Source organism: Zonotrichia leucophrys, chromosome 10 (assembly GCF_028769735.1).
Source record: "Zonotrichia leucophrys gambelii isolate GWCS_2022_RI chromosome 10, RI_Zleu_2.0, whole genome shotgun sequence".
Classification (NCBI taxonomy): domain Eukaryota; kingdom Metazoa; phylum Chordata; class Aves; order Passeriformes; family Passerellidae; genus Zonotrichia; species Zonotrichia leucophrys.
In genome coordinates this window covers 20,189,999-20,207,598 of record NC_088180.1, presented here as the reverse complement: position 1 = coordinate 20,207,598, position 17,600 = coordinate 20,189,999, and the positions used below count along the sequence as shown (strand labels likewise).

The window sequence follows — 17,600 nt, the reverse complement described above, 5'->3', positions numbered from 1 at the left end:
GGCGTCAGGGTTCCCCGGGCGATCCGCGGTGACGTCACGGGTGCGGCGCGATGGAGGAGCCGGTGAGCGGGGCCGGGCGGGACCGGCCGGCGGGTCCCTGTTCCGGGGGGGTCACTGTCCCGGGGATCTCTGGATCCGTGTCCCGAGGGATCCCTGTCCCGGGGGTCCCTGTCCCGGGAGTCCCTGCATCCCTGTCCCGGAGGTTCCTGTCCCGGCGGTCCCTGTACCGGGGGTCTCTGTCCCGGGGGGGGGGGGGGGGTCACTGTCCCGGGGGTCCCTCTCCCGGGGTCCCTCTCCCGGGATCCCTCTCCCAGGGTTCCCTGTCCCGGCGGTCGCTGGATCCGTATACCTGGGGTCCCTGTCCCAGGGGGGTCCCTGTCCCGGGGGTCTCTGGATCTCTCTGCCGGGGGTCCCTCTCCCGGGATCCCTATCCGGGGCTCCCTGTCCCGGGGCTCCCTGTCCCGGGTCCGTGCGGGGCCCAGGGCTGTGTCCCAGCCGGTGCCCCTCGGCAGGTGACGGCGGAGCAGCTTCGGGCGCGGGGTAACGCGCTGTTCCAGGCGGGGGATCACGCAGCCGCCCTCGCTGCCTACACGGAGGCTCTGAGCCTGAGCGAGGCCCCGTCGGAGCGCGCCGTGCTGCACCGCAACCGGGCCGCGTGTTACCTGAAGCTGGTGAGTGCTGGGCGGGTGCGTCCCCGCGGCCTGCACGAACCTGCCCGGCTGGCTGGGGCTGTTCCCAAGCAGTCACAGTCTCTCTGATCTCTGGCAGGGAATCTTTGTCTGGGGCAGGGGGTGGACACGAGGAGCTTTAGGGGCTTGAGTAGACCAGAAGTGCCTGAAAAGCACGGGGGGCGGTAGGGCTCCCTGGACACTCTCTGAGGGTTGTATTCTGGGAAAGACAGGGTGTCCCACTGTGCTGGCTCCCTGTCTCCAGTGATGCTGTTCCCATCCTGTCCCCAGTCCCCAAAGTTAGGAGTGTGGGCTGCGTGCGGCTTGTGCCAGCAGCGCTCAGGCATTTTTCTCTCCTGTCTGTGCACAGGAGGATTACGCCAAGGCAGAGGCCGATGCCAGCCAAGGTACAGTCGGTGGGGCTGGGGAGCAGCCTGCAGGCCGCCCGTGGGGCGCTGGGCAGGCGCAGGGCCGGTGAGTGACCGCTGTGCGCAGCCATCGCCGCGGACGGGCGGGACGTGAAGGCGCTGTTCCGCCGCAGCCAGGCGCTGCAGCAGCTGGGCCGCATGGACCAGGCCGTCAGCGACCTGCAGCGCTGCCTCAGCCTGGAGCCCCGCAACAAGGCCTTCCAGGAGGCCCTGCGTGCCCTGGGCAGCAGCATGCATGAGAAGGTCAGCGGGGCGCACTGGGGCTGCCGGCCCGCTGGGGCTGTGCCTGGCAGGAGAAGGCGGGGAGGGCTGAGCCGCTCTTTCTGCTCTGTTGCAGATGAAGGCCATGGCCTGCACGGACTCGAAAGTAGAGCAGATGTTCCAGATCTTGCTGGATCTTGAAGAAAAGGATGCGGAGAAGAAGCAGAAAGTCTGAACTCAGGGAGTGGGGTGCAGTGCTGTGGCTGGGAGGAGAGGAGGGGAGGATTGTTGCTCCTGGGCAGTGGTGGCTGAGTGGTGCTGCCTGGGCAGGCTGGGCTTGCTGCCCACAGAATGCTCCCCAAGACAGGGGTGGAGAGTGGGTGCCTGCAGCTGCTGTCGGTTCCTTGTGCAGTGTGCTGCTGTGACCCAGACAGAACTCTCCTTCCCCAGGCTGCACAGAACCTGATCGTGCTGGCACGAGAAGAGGCTGGAGCAGAGAAGATCTTCCAGAGTGACGGTGTGCGGCTGCTGATGCAGCTGCTGGACACGGCCAAGGCTGACCTGATGCTGGCAGCCCTGCGCACGCTGGTGGGGCTGTGCTCCGGCCACCGCTCTCGTGTAGGTGCCACCACACCCCAGGGCTGGGCCCGGGGGAAAGCCATGCTGGGGAGGCTGCAGAGGGACACAGGGGAGCTCCGAGATGTTACCTGCCAGGCCTGAACTTGTGAGAGGAAACCATCCTGATAAGGGGCTGGGGAGCGGCAAGGCTTCCCCAAGGGCTCCGGAGGACAGGTGTGCTTGTACCTGCAGACCACGGCCATCCTGGCGGAACTGGGGGCTCCCCGTCTCGCGGCGGTGCTGGGTGTGGAGCACGAGCAGGTGTCCCTGGCGGCCTGCAACCTGCTGCACGTCATGTTCGACTCCCTGAAGGAGGGGCTGCAGAAGGACTTCCGTGGGAAGGAGGATGCAGTGGTGCTGGGTGAGTGTGGGCTGCCCTGGCTGGCTCTTGTATGGGGACAGCCCCAGGTAGGTGCAAGAGGTGCCGTGGGGGTATTTGCTGCTGCCCTGTCACTGCTCCCTGCAGCAAAGCCAGGCTCTGATCCAAGGTTAACAGGAGGCAGAAGCCCCTGGTCATGGCAGCATCTCTGCCAGCTGTACCACGGGGGGTGTGAGGCCATGCCCAGGGTGCTGACTGCTGGGCACTGTCTTTTTTGGAAGATTCCTCCAAGGACCTGAAATTGCTGATCAAGCACCTCCTGGAGCTGCTAGTGCTGGAAGGGGCCTCAGCGCATGGCCGTGACAATGCCCTCAACCTGCTCATCAAAGTGGTGCCCAGGAGGTCACCAAAGGAGACCAACAACAGCCTGAGCCTCTGGGTGATTGATCAGGGTTAGTGGAATGGCTAGCAGTGTCCTGCTGGGGCTTTGTGCTCCTCTGCCCCAGGTCTGCACATGCCACTGTGCCCCTCACTGGGCTGCCTGACCTTTCCCAGGCCTGAAGAAAATCCTGGAGGTGGGCAGCACCGTGTGCGGCAGCTCGGGCAGCCTGCCCGTGACGGAGAACAGCCGCATGAGCACCTCTGTTCTGCTGAGCAAACTGTATGAGGACCTGAAGTGTGATGCCGAGAGGGAAAACTTCCACCGTCTGTGTGAGGACTATGTGAGGTGAGCCAGGGTGTCCTGGGAGTGACGGGGCTTTTGTCACCTGCAGCCTGGCAGCACCTGTCACCTCAGTGCTAAAGCTGGCTGGGGACCTGCTGTGGGGAAGGTTCAGCAGGTGGGGCAGGGAGAAGCAGGTGGATCATGCTGACCCTTTCTGGTGGTCTTTCCCTGAAGGAGCTGGTTCGAGGGGCACGAGCTGCCGGGAAAGCTGCGGGCCATTCAGACAGTGTCGTGCCTGCTGCAGGGTCCCTCAGATGCAGGGAACAGGGTGCTGGAGCTGGAGGGCATCATGGACAGCGTGCTGTCCCTCTGCGCCTCTGTCTGCGAGGCACACCAGCTGGTGGCCGTGGAGGCGCTGATCCACGCGGCCGACAAGGCCAAGCGCGCCTCGTTCATCACGGCCAACGGCGTCAACCTGCTCAAGGAGATCTACAAGCACAGCGAGAGGGACAGCATCCGCATCCGCGCCCTCGTGGTGAGCAGCTGGCACAGGGTGTGGCAGGGCCCTGGCTGGGCTGTGGGTGCAGGACTGCCAGTCACAGTGCTGCTCCCCGCTGCTGTGGGTCCAGGACTCACATCAGGTTGCCTACATGCATTCCTGCTCCCACACTCTGTTCCTGGCTGCAGGGACTCTGCAAGCTGGGATCTGCTGGAGGCACGGACTTCAGCATGAAGCAGTTTGCCGAGGGATCCACCATGAAGCTGGCCAAGCAGTGCCGCAAGTGAGCGGGGCCGGGCGTGGGGAGTGGGTAAGGTGCCCCCCAGCTGGGCTGCCTGCAGCTGGGCTGTGCACAGCCCCACAGCCAGGCTCAGGGAGCACTCTCCAGGTGGCTCTGCAACGAGGCCATCGATGCGGGCACGCGGCGCTGGGCTGTGGAGGGCCTGGCCTACCTCACCTTCGATGCAGATGTCAAGGAGGAGTTTGTGGAGGACAAGGCAGCAATGCAAGCCATGTTCCAGCTGGCCAAGGTGCATACCAAGAGCTGTGGGATCAGGGAAACCAGGGAAATGTACTGCAGCAGGTGTGGGGCTCATGCTCGGGGGGGTGTGTGGGACAAGCTGGGTGGGCTCCAGTCCTGGCTGCTCCTCCCTGCTGTGAGTGTGACAGGTGCCCACTGTCGCCGCAGTCAGAGGACAGGAGTGTGCTCTATGCTGTTGCCTCCACGCTGGTGAACTGTACCAACAGCTATGACCACGAGGAGCCGGACCCGCAGATGCTGGAGCTGGCCAAGTATGCCAAGCAGCACATCCCGGAGCAGCACCCCAAGGTGAGCAGGGCAGGCTGCGCTTAGGAGGAGAGTGGGTGGTGGGACAGCCTGGGCTCCCAGTGCGGACACGGTGTCCTTGAGGCCCGCGGGGGGGTCGGGCACCTGCGCAGGTGCTCCTGAGCCCAGCGTGCCCTGCCCGTGGCACAGGACAAGCCCGAGTTCGTGAAGCGGCGCGTGCGGAAGCTGCTGACGGCCGGCGTGGTGTCGGCTCTGGCCTGCATGGTGAAGAGCGAGAACCCGGCGCTCACCAGCTCCTGCCGGGAGCTCATCTCCAGGTGGGACAGAGCGAGCCGGGTTCCCAGCCTGCCGGCATCCTGTTGGTGAACTTGCGTGCCTGTGCTGAAGGCCAGCTCCTGGACAGCAGGGAGGATGTCCCGGAGTCTGGTGCAGCCTGGGCCCACTGTGACGATCCAAGTGCTGCAACCAGTCCCACTTGGTCCCTAGAGTGTTCCTGGCACTGGTGGAGGAGGCAGAAGACCGGGGTGGTGTGGTTGCTCAGGGAGGAGGCAAGGTGAGAGCATGGATCCCCTGTGCTTCTGCCCTGCACTGCTCCGGGGTGCTGGCGCTCTGTGGTTTAGCAGGGCAGCACTGGCTCCCTTGGACACGAGGCTGGGGAAAGCTGTGGCTGCCCTGGTGCTGTGGCCTTGGCTGCAGGACAGGCTGCTGTTTCTGCCCCCAGGCTCTGATCCCACTGTCCCTGGAGGGCACTGAGGTGGGGCAGACCAAGGCAGCGCAGGCCCTAGCAAAGATCACCATCACGTCCAACCCGGAGATGGCATTCCCTGGGGAGCGGGTGAGTGCTGGGGCTGGGGGCTGCCAGGCAGGGGCTCAGCTGGGAGCAGCAGCGGGCATTGACTCAGTGCCACGTGTTCTGTCTCCCCAGATCTATGAGGTGGTGCGGCCCCTGGTCAGCCTCCTGCACCTGCAGCGCTCGGGCCTGGAGAACTTTGAGGGGCTGATGGCCTTGACCAACCTGGCTGGCATCAGCGAGAGGCTGCGGTAGGGATGGGGGAGAAGGGGCTGGCTGTGCCCTGGGGGGCTGCCCTGGGCAGGGAGCGCTCACTGCCCGCTTGCCTCCCAGGCAGAAGATCCTGAAAGAGCGCGCTGTGCCCATGATCGAGGGCTACATGTTTGAGGAGCACGAGCTGATCCGGCTAGCCGCAACTGAGTGCATGTGCAACATGGCCATGAGCAAGGAGGTGAAGGCCGGGACGGGCTGGGGTCTGTGCTGGGCTGCTGGACCACCGCACCCCCCCGATCGCTGCTCTTTCCCCTGTGCAGGTGCAGGAGATGTTCCTGGCTGAGGGCAGCGACCGGCTGAAGCTCATGGTCCTGTACAGTGGGGAGGAGGATGAGAAGCTGCGGCGGGCAGCCTCGGGCACCCTGGCCATGCTGACTACCCTGCATCCCCCCATCTGCAAGCGGATTCCCCAGGTGGTGAGTGCACCCTAACACAGCACCCCGTGTCCCATGTTCCCTCCCCACGGCGGCCTGGAGCTCTGGCCCCAGAAGCCAGGGCAGCCTGTCGTGTCTTGGGCCCGACTCTGAGATGGGGCTGTGGGGGGGAGCTGGAACCCTTCTCTTGGGACCCGTGATGAAGTTGGCCCCGCTCCCCTGCAGACGGTGCACTGGCTGGAGATCCTGCAGGCCCTGCTGCTGAGCCCCAGTGCGGAGCTGCAGCACCGTGGCGCCGTGGTGGTGATGAACATGATGGCAGCTGCTCGGGAGGTGGCCGAGCAGCTCATCGCCAGCGAGATGCTGGAGATCCTCTCTGTGCTTGCCAAGGACAAGGACAAGCCGCGGGTGGCGCAGGCGGCCCAGGAGAGCCTGGCACACGCCGTGGCTTACGGGCTCATCAAGCCCAACCCCGGGCTCGCCTGAGGCCCGCGGGTCCCGCACGCTGCACACGCTGCCCAGGCCGAGGCTCACACGCTGTCCCAGGGCCGCCCTGGGCTCCGGCTGCACGCGGAGCTGGCTCAGCACTGCCCGGGGCGGGGGCCACGCTGTCCCGGGGCTGCCCCGGGGCGAGGGGAGCACCGGGCTTGCCGCTGCCTTTGCCACCGTCTGCCTTAGCCGGGAGGGCTGACCCGGGGCGGGCCCGGCGCGGCGGAGCCAGGCCCCCCCGGGAACACTAAAGCTACTCTTGGACCACGGCCCGGCCTCCGTCCGTCTGTCCGTCTGTCCGCCCGCCCCTCGCCGTCACGTCCGGCCCCTCCTCTGCCGGTTCCGCCCCGGCCATGGCGGCGCCCGCCTGCCTGTGGCTCGTGTTCGGGTTCAGCCCCGAGGAGGCGGCCGGGGAGCCGGGCCCGGGCCCGGGCCCGTGGCGGCTGGAGGCGGGCCCCGAGGGCATCTCCCGCGTGTGGCCCGCCTGGAGCTACGTGGTCGTGGAGACCGGTGAGCGCGCCCGGCCCGCCCGGAGCCCTGGTCCCGTCCCTCCCGCGGGGAAGCGCGGCCCTTGGCCGGCCCGTGCCCGCTCCCCCTGCCGCTCCCCGGCATGGCGGGTCCCGTCCCCGCCGTGCGCTGCCGCGCCGGTCGCCTCGGTTCGTCCTGTCCGCCCCTTCCCCTGAAGCCGGTGTCCCCGGGATGGGACACACCAGCGCTCCCATCGCGCCGGTTCCCCCGGGATGGGACCCCCCAGCCTCCCATCGCGTCGCTTCCCCCGGGATGGGACCCCCCAGCCTCCCCTAACCCTAACCGCGTCGCTTCCCCCGGGATGGGACCCCCCAGCCTCCCACCGCGTCGCTTCCCCCGGGATGCTCCCCGCCGGTGCCCCGCTGACGTCCCCGTCCCGTGCCCCGGGCTGTGCCCAGGGCCGGTCGCTGAGATGCCGCCGCGGCAGGCGCGGGGCTGGAGGTGCGGAGCGCGGGGCTGCGGCGGCCGCTGCCGGGCTGGGCCGAGGCGCTGCCGTCCGAGACGCACCTGGTGCTGCGGGGCGCGGCGGCGGCCGTCGCCTGGCGGCGGGAGGCGGCGCTGGGGGCAGCGCTGCAGGGCGAGCCCGCCTGGAGCCGGCCGCTGCCCCCGGAGCCGCCCTGGCGCCGGCCGCTGCCGCTCCTGCCCGGCGGCTTCGCCACGCCGCGGCCGCCCTTCTTCACCGCGCTGCCGGCCGGCGTGCGGGCCCGGCGGCTGGTGCTGGGCACGGAGCACGCCCTGGCGCTGGGCGCCGCCGGAGAGGTGTTCTCCTGGGGCGGCGGCAGGTGAGCGGGGCTGAGCGGGCACAGCGGGGCGGCGGGTGGGCCTGCTGGAGCTCCGGGACAAGCGCGGTGCTGGTGGGAGGCAGAGAGACCGCTGGGGATGGATGCAGAAGGGATACGGGGGAGTGCAAGTGAGAGGGTGTCGGAATGGGGGTCGCCTCGGGGGCTGAACCCCCATTAGCCTGCACACACTGCCTGGGGCCAGCATACGCCTCCTGCCTTTCCCCTGGGGTGGACTTGGGAATGTTACCTTACAGCTGACAGAAGCATTGGGGTACAGCTGCAGGTGCCCAGTGCTCCCCCACCCGCTGATGGGATCTGTCCCCCACCACAGCCGGGTCCCCCGGCACAGGCATCCCAAATCAAGGCTTCTCTTGGGGGGTGCTGGCCTCGCCATGCCCCCGTTCCCCCTGTGTCCACCCTCGCTGGCCCCATGGGCAGCCCTGTCTCCTCTCTAGGCGCTGGGTCTCTGGCTATTCACTCTGGCCTCTGCCCTGACTTTTGGCTCCCTCAGGGCAGTCTCCGAGGGTGCTTGGGTCTCTGTATGATCATCAAGGTCCTTGCTCTTTTTATGAGGTGTAGATTGGTTTGCTTAGTCTTTTATTAGATTTTCTGGCTCTGGAATGCAGCATTCTAGGCTTTGGGGGGTTATAGGTGTGAGCTCTTGGTGTTCTCCTGGGTTTTCAGTTTAGAGTAGGTTTGAACAGTTCTAAGAAAAAGAAAACTCCTAGTCTAGGGAACTTCACTGCCTCAGCTAGCTAAACTAACTAAAAAGCAAAGGAGTGCTTTCTCCTGCTGTCTGACAACACAGTCTAGGAGAAGGATATGGGGGAGTGAGTGCAGTTTTTGAAAACAAACTCTGTTTCTTTTTTACTCCTTTTGCTCTCAGAACAGTCTTTAAAGCGCAGAACTTAATATCCAGCATAAAGAGAACAGGTGGCGGGGGATACAAGCACGATAAAGTCACTCTGGGACAGGTGTTCATTCGGGGGTGGTCTGTGTATTTGCTGCCCAGTCGGGTTTTCCCAGAAGGTGCTGCAGTGCCACAGGTGCCCTGGATCCCTGCGTTCTGCTGGTGCCTGATGAGGCTTGGCTCCGGGAGCTGGTTGTTCTCAGCTGTAGCGTGGAAGGGTTGCTCTGTTCCTCTTTGCTGCTTGAGACAAGCCCAGCGCTGCTGGTGTGTCACAGAGCTGCGTGCCCTGGCCCAGTGCCCTCCCTGCTGTCATCGCTCAGGAGCGTTTCCCTCCCAGTCCCTGCTCCCCGCTCTCTGCCTCTGGGCTAGCTGGTGGCAGACACAACACTCAGCTTTCATCAGCAGTTGTTGCTTTGCCAGCACTGCATTATTTGGTCCTTCTTCCCTTCAGAGGAAAGGTGTCTACACGTGGGGATGTGTACTTGAGGATTAGCTTTTCTGTAGCTTGGTTATTCAGCACATCTGAGAATCCTCTCACGCCTGCCTGTGCCAGTGTGTCCCGCAGTGTGACAGCTGTGCTGTGTGATAGCCGGGTGCTGGCCCAGCTCACCCCTTGTAGCCCCTCTCCTGCTGCTGCCTGTGGTCGGCGTTACCCTCTCGTGAGGGAGTGCCCAGAGCCACTTTCCTGCTGCAGCAGGCCCTTCCGTGCCCCTGAGCTCTCAGTGTCTCTGCCTCAGTCCTCTGCAGATTCCGTATGGAATGTGAACATTCCATTCCTTTCCATTCCACAATGTGAACAGCCTTTCCAGTCCTGAGCTGTCACACTGAAGCTCCCCAGACCAAACAGGCTCCACTCTGCAGCGGAGCTGCTCCTCTCACCCCTACAGCTCCCACCAGCCCCTCCTGCCCCATCTCTGACGACGGCAGCCCCTGGTGCTGTGTCCCACTGCTGCCCACGCACCCCTGGCTGTAGCTGCTGTTGTGGTGCGGGGCCTCACGCTCCCCCTGGTGCTTGGCATTTCCTGGGGTTAATTCTGCTCAGCTGTGGCTGTTCCCTCAGCTGCTCGGGCTCCGCCAGCCTGGAGCGCGGTTGGTGGCAGCAGGAAGGGCTTGGTGGGGTCTGTGGGCAGGAGCTGTAGGCGGTGGGCTGTGTGTCTGTCTGTCTGTCAGTCCGTGTGTGTCCCTGCAGGCACGGGCAGCTGGGCCACGGGCAGCTGGAGGCGGAGCTGCAGCCGCGGCTGGTGGAGGCGCTGGCCGGGGTGCCCATGCGGGCGGTGGCGGCCGGCGGGTGGCATTCGGCCAGCGTCAGCGGTGAGGGCCGGGCCGGGCCGGGCTGGGCTGGGCTGGGCCGGGCTGGGCTGGGCCGGGCCGGGCCGGGCTGGGCTGGGCTGGGTGGGACGGCTGGGCACACTGCTGGCAGCACATGGCCTGGGGGGACCTGGCTGTGTGGGGTGTGGGTGTCCCCGGAGCACCCAGTGCTGCCACAGGTGCGGCCCAGGCTAAGCTCTGCCTGATGTGTTTTTCCCCCACCGCAGAGGCAGGAGACCTGTACATGTGGGGCTGGAACGAGTCGGGGCAGCTGGCCCTGCCCTCCAAAGCGCTGGCAGAGGAGCGAGCGCGGGATGAGGACAAGGGCGCAGGTGGGTGCTGGGGGCATTGACTCAGTGCCATGTGGCCGGGCTGAGGGCAGGGGGCCGGGTTCCTGCACAGCCCTTGCAGGTCAGTGCAGGGCCCGTGCCATTCAGCCGCCTGTGAGCAATGCTGCTGTCACCTCTTGTGCAGGGAGCACCAAGCTGATGCCCTGCCAGGAGCAGCTGGCTGCCCAGGATGCTGCATTCATCTCCATCCAGGCGTTCCCGGCACTGCTGGATCTGCCACAGGACCTGGAGGTCAGCATGGTCAGCTGTGGCTCCCGACACACAGCCGTGGTCACACGTGAGTGTCCAGCGGGGCAGGGGACAGTGCCACTGGGGGCAGGGGCTCTGAGAGGTGCCAGGGCTCACCGGGACCCTCGGGGCAGTGCCCCTGCGGGCAGGGAGCACTGTGGGGGATGGAGCTCACTGGGTGCTGCCTGATGCTGCTGTCCCTGTTGCAGGAGGCGGGGAGCTCTACACCTGGGGCTGGGGTAAGTGGCACCCCTGCTTTGGGACTGTACAGCCTCCCTGGGAGCAGCTTCTGGTTCCTGTTCTCTCGCCCTTGGCTCTTCTGTCGCTGTACTATTCTGTCTACACTGGGGCTCTTGTGTTCCCTCCCCACAAACACCAGGAGCAATTGCCCTGTGAGGCCCCAGTGTCATGACTGTTTGTGCAGGTAAATACGGGCAGCTGGGACACGGGAACAACACCAGCTGTGACCAGGCACGCCGCGTGGAGCACCTGGTGGCCGAGGGGCTGCGGGTGGAGGAGGTGGTGTGTGGGCCCTGGACCACCTATGTGCGTGTGCGGGAGCATTGAGGGCCCCAGGAGCTGTGGGTGCTGCAGATGGGGGTGAGGGCAGGCTCTGCTCTGCAGGACCAGCTCCAGGACCGCTCTGTGCTCAGGGCAGGGCAGGCAGCCCTCCTGCGGCACAGCCCTCCTGAGTTCAGCCCACAGTGACCTGAGTGACACGCTGGAGTGGGGCTGCAGCTGCATCAGGGCCAGGGACACCCTGGGGCGGGCTGGATGTGTTCATTAAATTCACTTTTCCATCAGGGCTGCCGTGTTGGTGTGTGCGAGCCATGTTCCAGCATATCGGGCTCCAGTGAAGCTGTCCTGGGGCGGGGACTGCACGGGGCTGTGCCTGGGTTTGTGTGAGCACGGTGCTCGTTCTGGGGAGTGGCACAGACAGCAGCGCTGGCACAGAGCTGGGGCTGATTCTGCTCCTGTGGGGCGTGCAGAGTAACTCGGGGAGACTGGGACGCACAGCACCAGGGGGCGCACAGCAGGTCCGGACTGAGATGCGGCTCTGGCTCGGCACGGTCCGGACTGAGGCTGCGGCCGTGGCTCGCCAGGGCACGCTCGGCTTGCGCAGCCTCTCCCGGTGCGGAGCGGATCGGCTCTGCAGCCCGTTCGGCCAATCAGGGCACAGCAGCGCTAGCTTTTTCAGCCAATCAGGATTCGGATTGGACTGCTTCTTCAGCCAATCCGGATGAGGATTGAAAGTTCGAGGTTTTTGTTTTTTCTTTGTTAGCCAATGAGGAAATGATAGGGACGGCTCCTTGTTTGCCGAATCACCGCATGGATTGAAGCGCCAGCTCTTTCAGCCAATCAGAGCTCGGAATTCCAGTTAATTTGGCCAATCCCAGCACAGATTGAGGCCGCTGGACTTGGCCGGAAAAGCGGCAGCCCTGCTCCTGATTGGCTGAGACCCCCCAGGCCGCGCCCCGCGGATCTGTGCTGCCCTCGCCTCCCTCGCTCCGCGCAGGGTCCCCCAGACGCGCCCGGAGGCTGGGGCTGTACAAGGACTTTATTTACAACATCTAAAATTTTTTATTTAATAAAAGCACATTTCTAAAGCAGCAACGGATGGGAGCGTTATCCGGGAGCGGGAGCTGCTGCAGGCCCTGCATTGCTGTCGGAGCAGGGCTGAATCACGCGGCATTGTTGGTGGTGGAGTTGAGAACACGGGAGATGCTTTCAGAGCTGGAAGCCTTTGAGAGGTGGCGCTGTGGAAACAAGCGGGGAAACGAGAGGGATGAGGGAAGGGAGGGGGCTGCTGCCTCGCCGCTCAGAGGGGACAGAGAGAGGCAGGCCAGGCCGCCAAAGGGAGATGGAATATAAATTGTATTATGTAGCCAGTGAACATTAATGCCTTTCTTTACTGAAATGTATAAAGAGTAGAAAACTTTTGTTAGTGTCACACAATGGTAAATGTCTGGCTCAGCCCAGCCCGATGGGAGGACAGAGGCTGTCCCGGGCCCCCAGGGTCCCCCACCCTGAGAGAGGAAAGCAGCCCCCCTGGAGCTGTCCCTGCACGGCTCTGTCCCCAGCGCTGCTCAGGGCCCTCTGCCACCAGCTCTGCCAGCAGCTCTCCATGGGGCAGGGGCAGAGGGGACACAGGGGGACACACGGGGGGACACAGGAGGAGCAAAGGTCCTGTGCTGTGCAGTGACAGGGGGGTTAGAAGAGGTGAATTACCGCAAACTCAGAATAGGTGCTGGCAACAGAACTAACGCTGTGGTTATGCTGGGCGGGGGCTCTGGGGGTGCACCCACCACTCGGGGTGGTTCTGTCCAGCTGCAACACATTCTCCTTGTTCTGCTCCCTCAGCCTGCGTCGGGGGGGCTTCACTGCCGGGTGGGTGGGGGTCCGGGTCCGGCTGAACTGTGGGGAGAGGCGGCAGTTATGGGATGCAGGAGCTGAGCACAGGCAGGAGAGCTGCGGCAGCTGCAGCGCCCTCCCCTCTGAGGAGCCAGAGCAGGGTCAGGCTCCAGGGGCTCTCCGGACTCTGCGCTCCAATTCTGGCCCCTGAAACATACAGCACAGAATCACAGAGTCCTGCAATGATGTGGGTGGGAAGGGACGTTAAAGCCCATCTTGTTCCCCTCCCCTGCCATAGGCAAGGACGCTCAGCCCTGTCTGGCAGCCCACACACATTTTGAAGGTCCCTCAAGCTGCAGGCTCAGCACTAAGGAACAGGTGTACTAGAAATATAGGCTAGACTAAGATTTTCTGGAGCACTCCTCCTCCTCCCTAAGGTCCCAGAAACAGGATGACAGCAGCCCCACAGAGCAGACTGCAGACAAACAGGGGCTTCTGTCCCCCACGGGCTCAGCAGGGGAGGCAGTGAATGGCGGGGTGACAGCAGAAGAGCGGCGCCACCTCAGCTCACCTGTCCCCTGCAGCCCAGCCCCGGCAGGGAGTCCCCAAGGCCCCTCACCTTCTTCCCGGAGGGCGGCAGCCGAGAGGTGGGCGAGTGGGCGAGGGCTGCCCCAAAGGCTGAGCGAACAGTGGTGTTGGACGTGGTGCTGGCGCTGGAGGTGCCGTGCAGCTGAGCAGAGAGCAGAGCACACGTCACACAGGACACCTTCCCTTGCCCTGCGCTGCAGCACCCGAGCCGTCCCCACGGGGCCGAGGCAGCCCGAGGCTGCGCTCCAGGCACGCCCAGCCCAGCGCCTGCAGGGACATTTTACCTTGCTTACTTTGGCAGGTGTGTGGGGGCTGAGCATGCGCCGCTTGATGGGCGTGCGGGGGGCGCTGCCGTAGAGCATCTCCGCCTCCATCTCCCGGCTCTTCTTGAGGTGCTGTGGGACACACCTGCACTCACACACTGAGCACCGGGGCTGCTGACGGTGTGACACCGCCAGGCTCCCTGCTGACAGCCTGGCACGGCCACGCAGCAGGAGCTTCAGCACAGAGCCACACAGGGCCAGAGCCAAGCGTCACCTCGGCCCACTCAGACGTGACAGTGCTGCCGCTTCCAAGCTGGGAATGAGCCGGCAGACCCCAGGGCAGTGGCTGGGGCCCAGCAGGGACAGCCCTAGGCTGGCATTCTCAGGCTGGAGCCAGGGACACTCCCTGGTAGGAGCCAACATGCTCAGCTCTGTACTCACCCGCTCCTGCTTCTCCTTCTCCTTCTCCAGCCGGTACTGCTGCCACTGCTCTGACACATACTCCACGAACTGCTGCCCCTTCACCAGGAAAGGTCCCTTGAACTCCTCCTCCCAGGTCTGGACCTTCCTCTCCAGCTCCTCCTGCAGCTGATCAGGACACGAGGGCAGTGTAGGGGCTGCCCTGACCGCAGGTGTCCCCACACCCAAGGATCCCTTTTCCTCTGTCAGTGGGACCACAGGTCCTTCCCCAGGGCTGGACCTACCCTGGACAGCGTCTTCTGCAGCTTTGCTCGCTGCTTCTCCTCCTTCAGAAGGTTTCCTCCTCGATTGGTGAAGCGACTGGGGTCATTTGCTTTACTCTGGTAGAGAAGGGTGGTCAGGAGAGGCACAGACACACCACCCAAACCCCTCAACCTCACAGGTGAAGGCCCCAGAGGAGCCAGCCCTGCACAAACACCCCAGTGCTCGAAACACAGCACCTCATCCCTGCACTGGCCCCCATGGCTCCCCAGTGGCTCCCTGCTCCTTCCAGAGCGCTGTCCCAGGGGAGCAGAGGCACAGCCTGACCCACGGCTCCCCATGCTTCTGCCTGGACAATACCTCCAGCTCCAGGAACAGCTTCCAGTTCTCCTCCCACTTCTGAACAGCCTGAAACAGATCTTTGTGTCTTTCATAGTAGATCTTCATCTTTCCCACCTCAGCATCATGCAGCTCGAGCAGGGTCTCTGTGTAATCCTCTGGAGGGGCACAAGAGCCAGGTCAGGGGGCTGCTGGAAGCCCTGGGATCCCTCCCCACGTCTGCCTGCCCAGCCAGCACCCACCATCATAGAAGGGGCTGAACCTTTCCCTCTGCTCTTGGCTGTAGAAGCATTTGTCCCAGTAGTCAGCCAGCTCTGCCCGGATGGCGTGGATGACAGATTTCATGTTCTGCAGCTTCAGCTCCTCCAGACGGTCCACCTCCTGCTGCAGCTGCCCCGGAGCAGAGCAAGGTCAGCGAGGAGAGGGGAGAACAGAGGGGAGAACAGCGTTCATCTTCTGCATGAGCCGCTCTCTAGGGGAAGCAGCTGCAGCACCAGCCTCCAGCTCCTCTCTCCACAAAGGCAGAATTTCCCCGCTCCCCTCAGCCCTCACCGAGCAGCCAGGAGCACGAGAGCCCCCGGGGCTGCTGCCCCAGCCCTGCCCCGTGAGCACAGCAGGGTCTTACAGCTCTCCTGGTGCGGGCTCTGGAGCCGGCCAGGTGCACGGCCGAGGAGTCTCTCTGCTCCTGCGGGATCTGCAGCCGCTCCCAGAGCGCCAGGATCCGCGAGCGCAGCTCCGCGCACAGCGCCTCGTTCAGGGCCCGCCGCCGTTCCAGCTGCACGCGGGAGGGAAGGCAAGGGGAGTGTGGGGTCAGCGCAGCCTCCGGCTCTGCTGCACCCACTGAGCCTCACTGGTGTGCTGGGGCTTCTCCTAAGCTACACCCCACTGGCTCCTTCCCCTGTTCCTATGCCTCAACACAGGTGCTCCTGAGGCTCTCCCTCCCTTTTCCCTGACAGAGCCTCAGCTCAATACTGCCTGGAGATCAAGGTCAGCAGGGAGGCCAATGGGGGAGAGGGGCACCTTGGGGGGGTGTGTGTGGGAGAGGAGAACACCTGACAGCACAGCTGAATTAAACATCTATGGATATTATGCCAAAGCCTTTTTTGCTTCTTTACCCTGGACTTTACTAGCAGCAATTCAAACTGCAACACACCGTGGCACACGAGAGCCCCTCAGTGGCCCTGGAAGCGTGCTCTAACACACAGCAGCCTTGCCAGAACCCAGCAGCTGCTCTTACATCGCGGTGGCAGCCCCAGTACTGGCCCAGAGCACTGCGTACCTGCTGCAGCAGGTTCTGGAGGGCCATGATGTTGTCCTCAGACAGGCAGAACGCCTCCTCATCCTCACACACCACGTCCCGCTCGAAGCTGGTGTCCGGGGTGTGGTCCAGCTCCTCCATGAGCAGAACGATCTGACGCTTGTTGCTGACAAATTCTTCCCGCCTTTGCTCCTGGGGTGGGGGCAGTGTCAGAAGCAGGGGCCCCCTGTGGGCGCCTCAGCGACCCCTGAGCCCCAGGCTCACCTTCAGGGTGTTGAGGGAGGCCACGTGGCGCCGGTAGCGGTCCAGGTCGTCCAGGCTGGGCACGCTGCTGGTGTCGATGGAGAACAGGGCTGTGCACAGGATGTCACACAGGGCCCGGTCCTGCTCCTGCAGGGCCTTCAGCTCCTGCTTACGGTCCCGCTTCTGCTTCTGCAGGACCTCCACACACGTGCGCAGGTTCTTCTCCATCTGCAGGATGGTACTTTCCTCCGTCTGTAAGAGGCCAGAAATCAGCTCTGTTCCACACTTTGCCAGCACCCAGCTCATGCTTGGGAGTTTTTATACAAACACCGCAGCCACCAGGCCTGGGTGTGAGTGAGATGTTCCCCAGGAAGGTGCATGAACACCAGCAACATGCCAAACAAGGTGCTGGAGAGCACCACACAGCCACCTCCCAATGCCTGGCCTGTGAGGAGCCACAAAGCCCTGTCTCTACCAAGCACCCAGAAAAGCAGTTCTGAATAGATATTTGCCTTCTGAGCTCTGGCCTCTTGGGACACCCAGGCAGAGCCCAGGATCCCCCGCCTCACCTCAAAGGGGCCCAGCTGGAGCTCCCGGCACAGGGTGTCCAGCTCCTTCCTGCACAGGGCGATGCTCTTGAGCAGACGCTCCTTCAGGCTTTCCTCCTCCGCCACCATCATGTCCAGGAGGCTCTGCACACGGGTGTGGTTAGAGGCAGGGCGTGGGAACCGAGCGCGGCCACGGCAGCGGGACCACGGCGAGGGACCCGCGGCTGGGCCCGAGCGGGTGTGGGGAGCGCGGCAGGACGGGGCTGCGCGGGGCCAGGGCAGAGCGCGGTAACAGCCGGGCAGGGACCCCCGGCGCTCGCGGCAGCCCCGGCCCCGTGCTGAGCCGCGAGAGAGAGCGGCGCTGGGTGGGCTCAGGCCGAGCCGCTCGGGCCGCGGGCTGCCGCTGCATGCAGCAGGTGCGCGGCCCAACAGAAGAACCGGCGGCCCTCACCTTGATGTGCTTCCTGACGACGTCCGTGCGCTCCAGGCGCTGCTCCTCGGGAATGCCGATCTCCTCCCAGATGTCCCGCAGCGCGGCCAAGGCGCGGTTCAGGCAGGACACGGCCTCGTTGGCCAGCGCCTCGCTGGGCACGGCGGGGCCGTCAGCAGCACGGCCGGGCCGGGGCCCAAGAGCCGGCGAGCCCCGCCCGTCCCGCCGGCATCTCCCGCCGCGCCCCGCAGCGCCTCCGCCCCGCCGCGCCCCAGCCCCCCGTTACCCCCACCGGTTCATCCCCGGCTCCCGTTCCCGACCCCGGTGTCCCCCCGTTATCCCGGTTATCGCGGTTATCCCGGCTCCGGTGCCGCACCTTTTCCTCACCGCTCCCCGCTCCATCGCTGCGCGCCGCCGATTCAAACTGACTGGCTGCCGCGCCGCCGCGGCCCCGCCCACAACCGCCACCCGGGCCGCGCCCCCGAGCCGCCCCCAGCCAATGGCAGTGCAGAGCCTTGGGCGCTGCCAGCCAATCCGAAGCGAGACCGCCGCCGCGTCCTGAGCGGTAACGGCGCCCCCGCGCGGCCGCATTTGGACACCGCACCGTGACTGCGCCCGGGCGGAGCCCGCGCGTCCCCGCCGGGCCCTGCGCCGCGGCATCCACCGGGCCCGCCGGCCGCAG

At 64.9% G+C, this 17,600-nt stretch overlaps 3 protein-coding genes across 11 annotated transcripts; 2 read left to right on the top strand and 1 right to left on the bottom strand.

Annotated features, from left to right (window-relative positions):
• Positions 1-9: 9 nt before the first annotated feature.
• On the top strand, positions 10-6,379 carry UNC45A (unc-45 myosin chaperone A). The gene is made up of 20 exons (XM_064722163.1): positions 10-62; positions 513-671; positions 1,039-1,075; positions 1,164-1,339; positions 1,434-1,526; positions 1,748-1,915; positions 2,108-2,276; positions 2,516-2,686; positions 2,790-2,961; positions 3,133-3,433; positions 3,586-3,680; positions 3,786-3,927; positions 4,086-4,226; positions 4,374-4,501; positions 4,671-4,737; positions 4,906-5,019; positions 5,110-5,225; positions 5,308-5,425; positions 5,508-5,663; positions 5,847-6,379. Exons 1-20 carry the CDS (start codon positions 51-53, stop codon positions 6,105-6,107), a joined length of 2,796 nt encoding a protein of 931 aa, XP_064578233.1. The 5' UTR covers positions 10-50; the 3' UTR covers positions 6,108-6,379.
• Positions 6,380-6,449: 70 nt separating this feature from the next.
• RCCD1 (RCC1 domain containing 1) lies at positions 6,450-11,826 on the top strand. Of its 6 annotated transcripts, none has more exons than XM_064722179.1 (7): positions 6,450-6,620; positions 7,066-7,420; positions 9,520-9,641; positions 9,866-9,970; positions 10,113-10,265; positions 10,426-10,455; positions 11,499-11,826. In XM_064722179.1, the coding sequence occupies exons 1-7, from the start codon at positions 6,464-6,466 to the stop codon at positions 11,552-11,554; spliced, it is 978 nt and encodes a 325-aa protein (XP_064578249.1). In that variant the 5' UTR covers positions 6,450-6,463; the 3' UTR covers positions 11,555-11,826. The 6 variants fall into 6 exon arrangements, with proteins under 6 accessions (XP_064578249.1, XP_064578247.1, XP_064578250.1 ...); XM_064722177.1 differs by having other exon boundaries at positions 10,426-10,640; XM_064722180.1 differs by lacking the exon at positions 11,499-11,826 and adding an exon at positions 11,021-11,485.
• On the bottom strand, positions 11,760-17,585 carry PRC1 (protein regulator of cytokinesis 1). 4 transcript variants are annotated; one of them, XM_064722166.1, is made up of 14 exons: positions 17,295-17,585; positions 16,940-17,072; positions 16,510-16,632; positions 15,962-16,192; positions 15,719-15,889; positions 15,065-15,214; positions 14,682-14,829; positions 14,461-14,597; positions 14,124-14,219; positions 13,861-14,007; positions 13,441-13,551; positions 13,188-13,298; positions 12,446-12,631; positions 11,760-11,973 (listed from the first exon to the last, which is right to left on the bottom strand). In XM_064722166.1, the coding sequence occupies exons 1-14, from the start codon at positions 17,576-17,578 to the stop codon at positions 11,899-11,901; spliced, it is 2,103 nt and encodes a 700-aa protein (XP_064578236.1). In that variant the 5' UTR covers positions 17,579-17,585; the 3' UTR covers positions 11,760-11,898. The 4 variants fall into 4 exon arrangements, with proteins under 4 accessions (XP_064578236.1, XP_064578238.1, XP_064578237.1 ...); XM_064722168.1 differs by having other exon boundaries at positions 12,482-12,631; XM_064722167.1 differs by having other exon boundaries at positions 13,450-13,551.
• Positions 17,586-17,600: the final 15 nt, after the last annotated feature.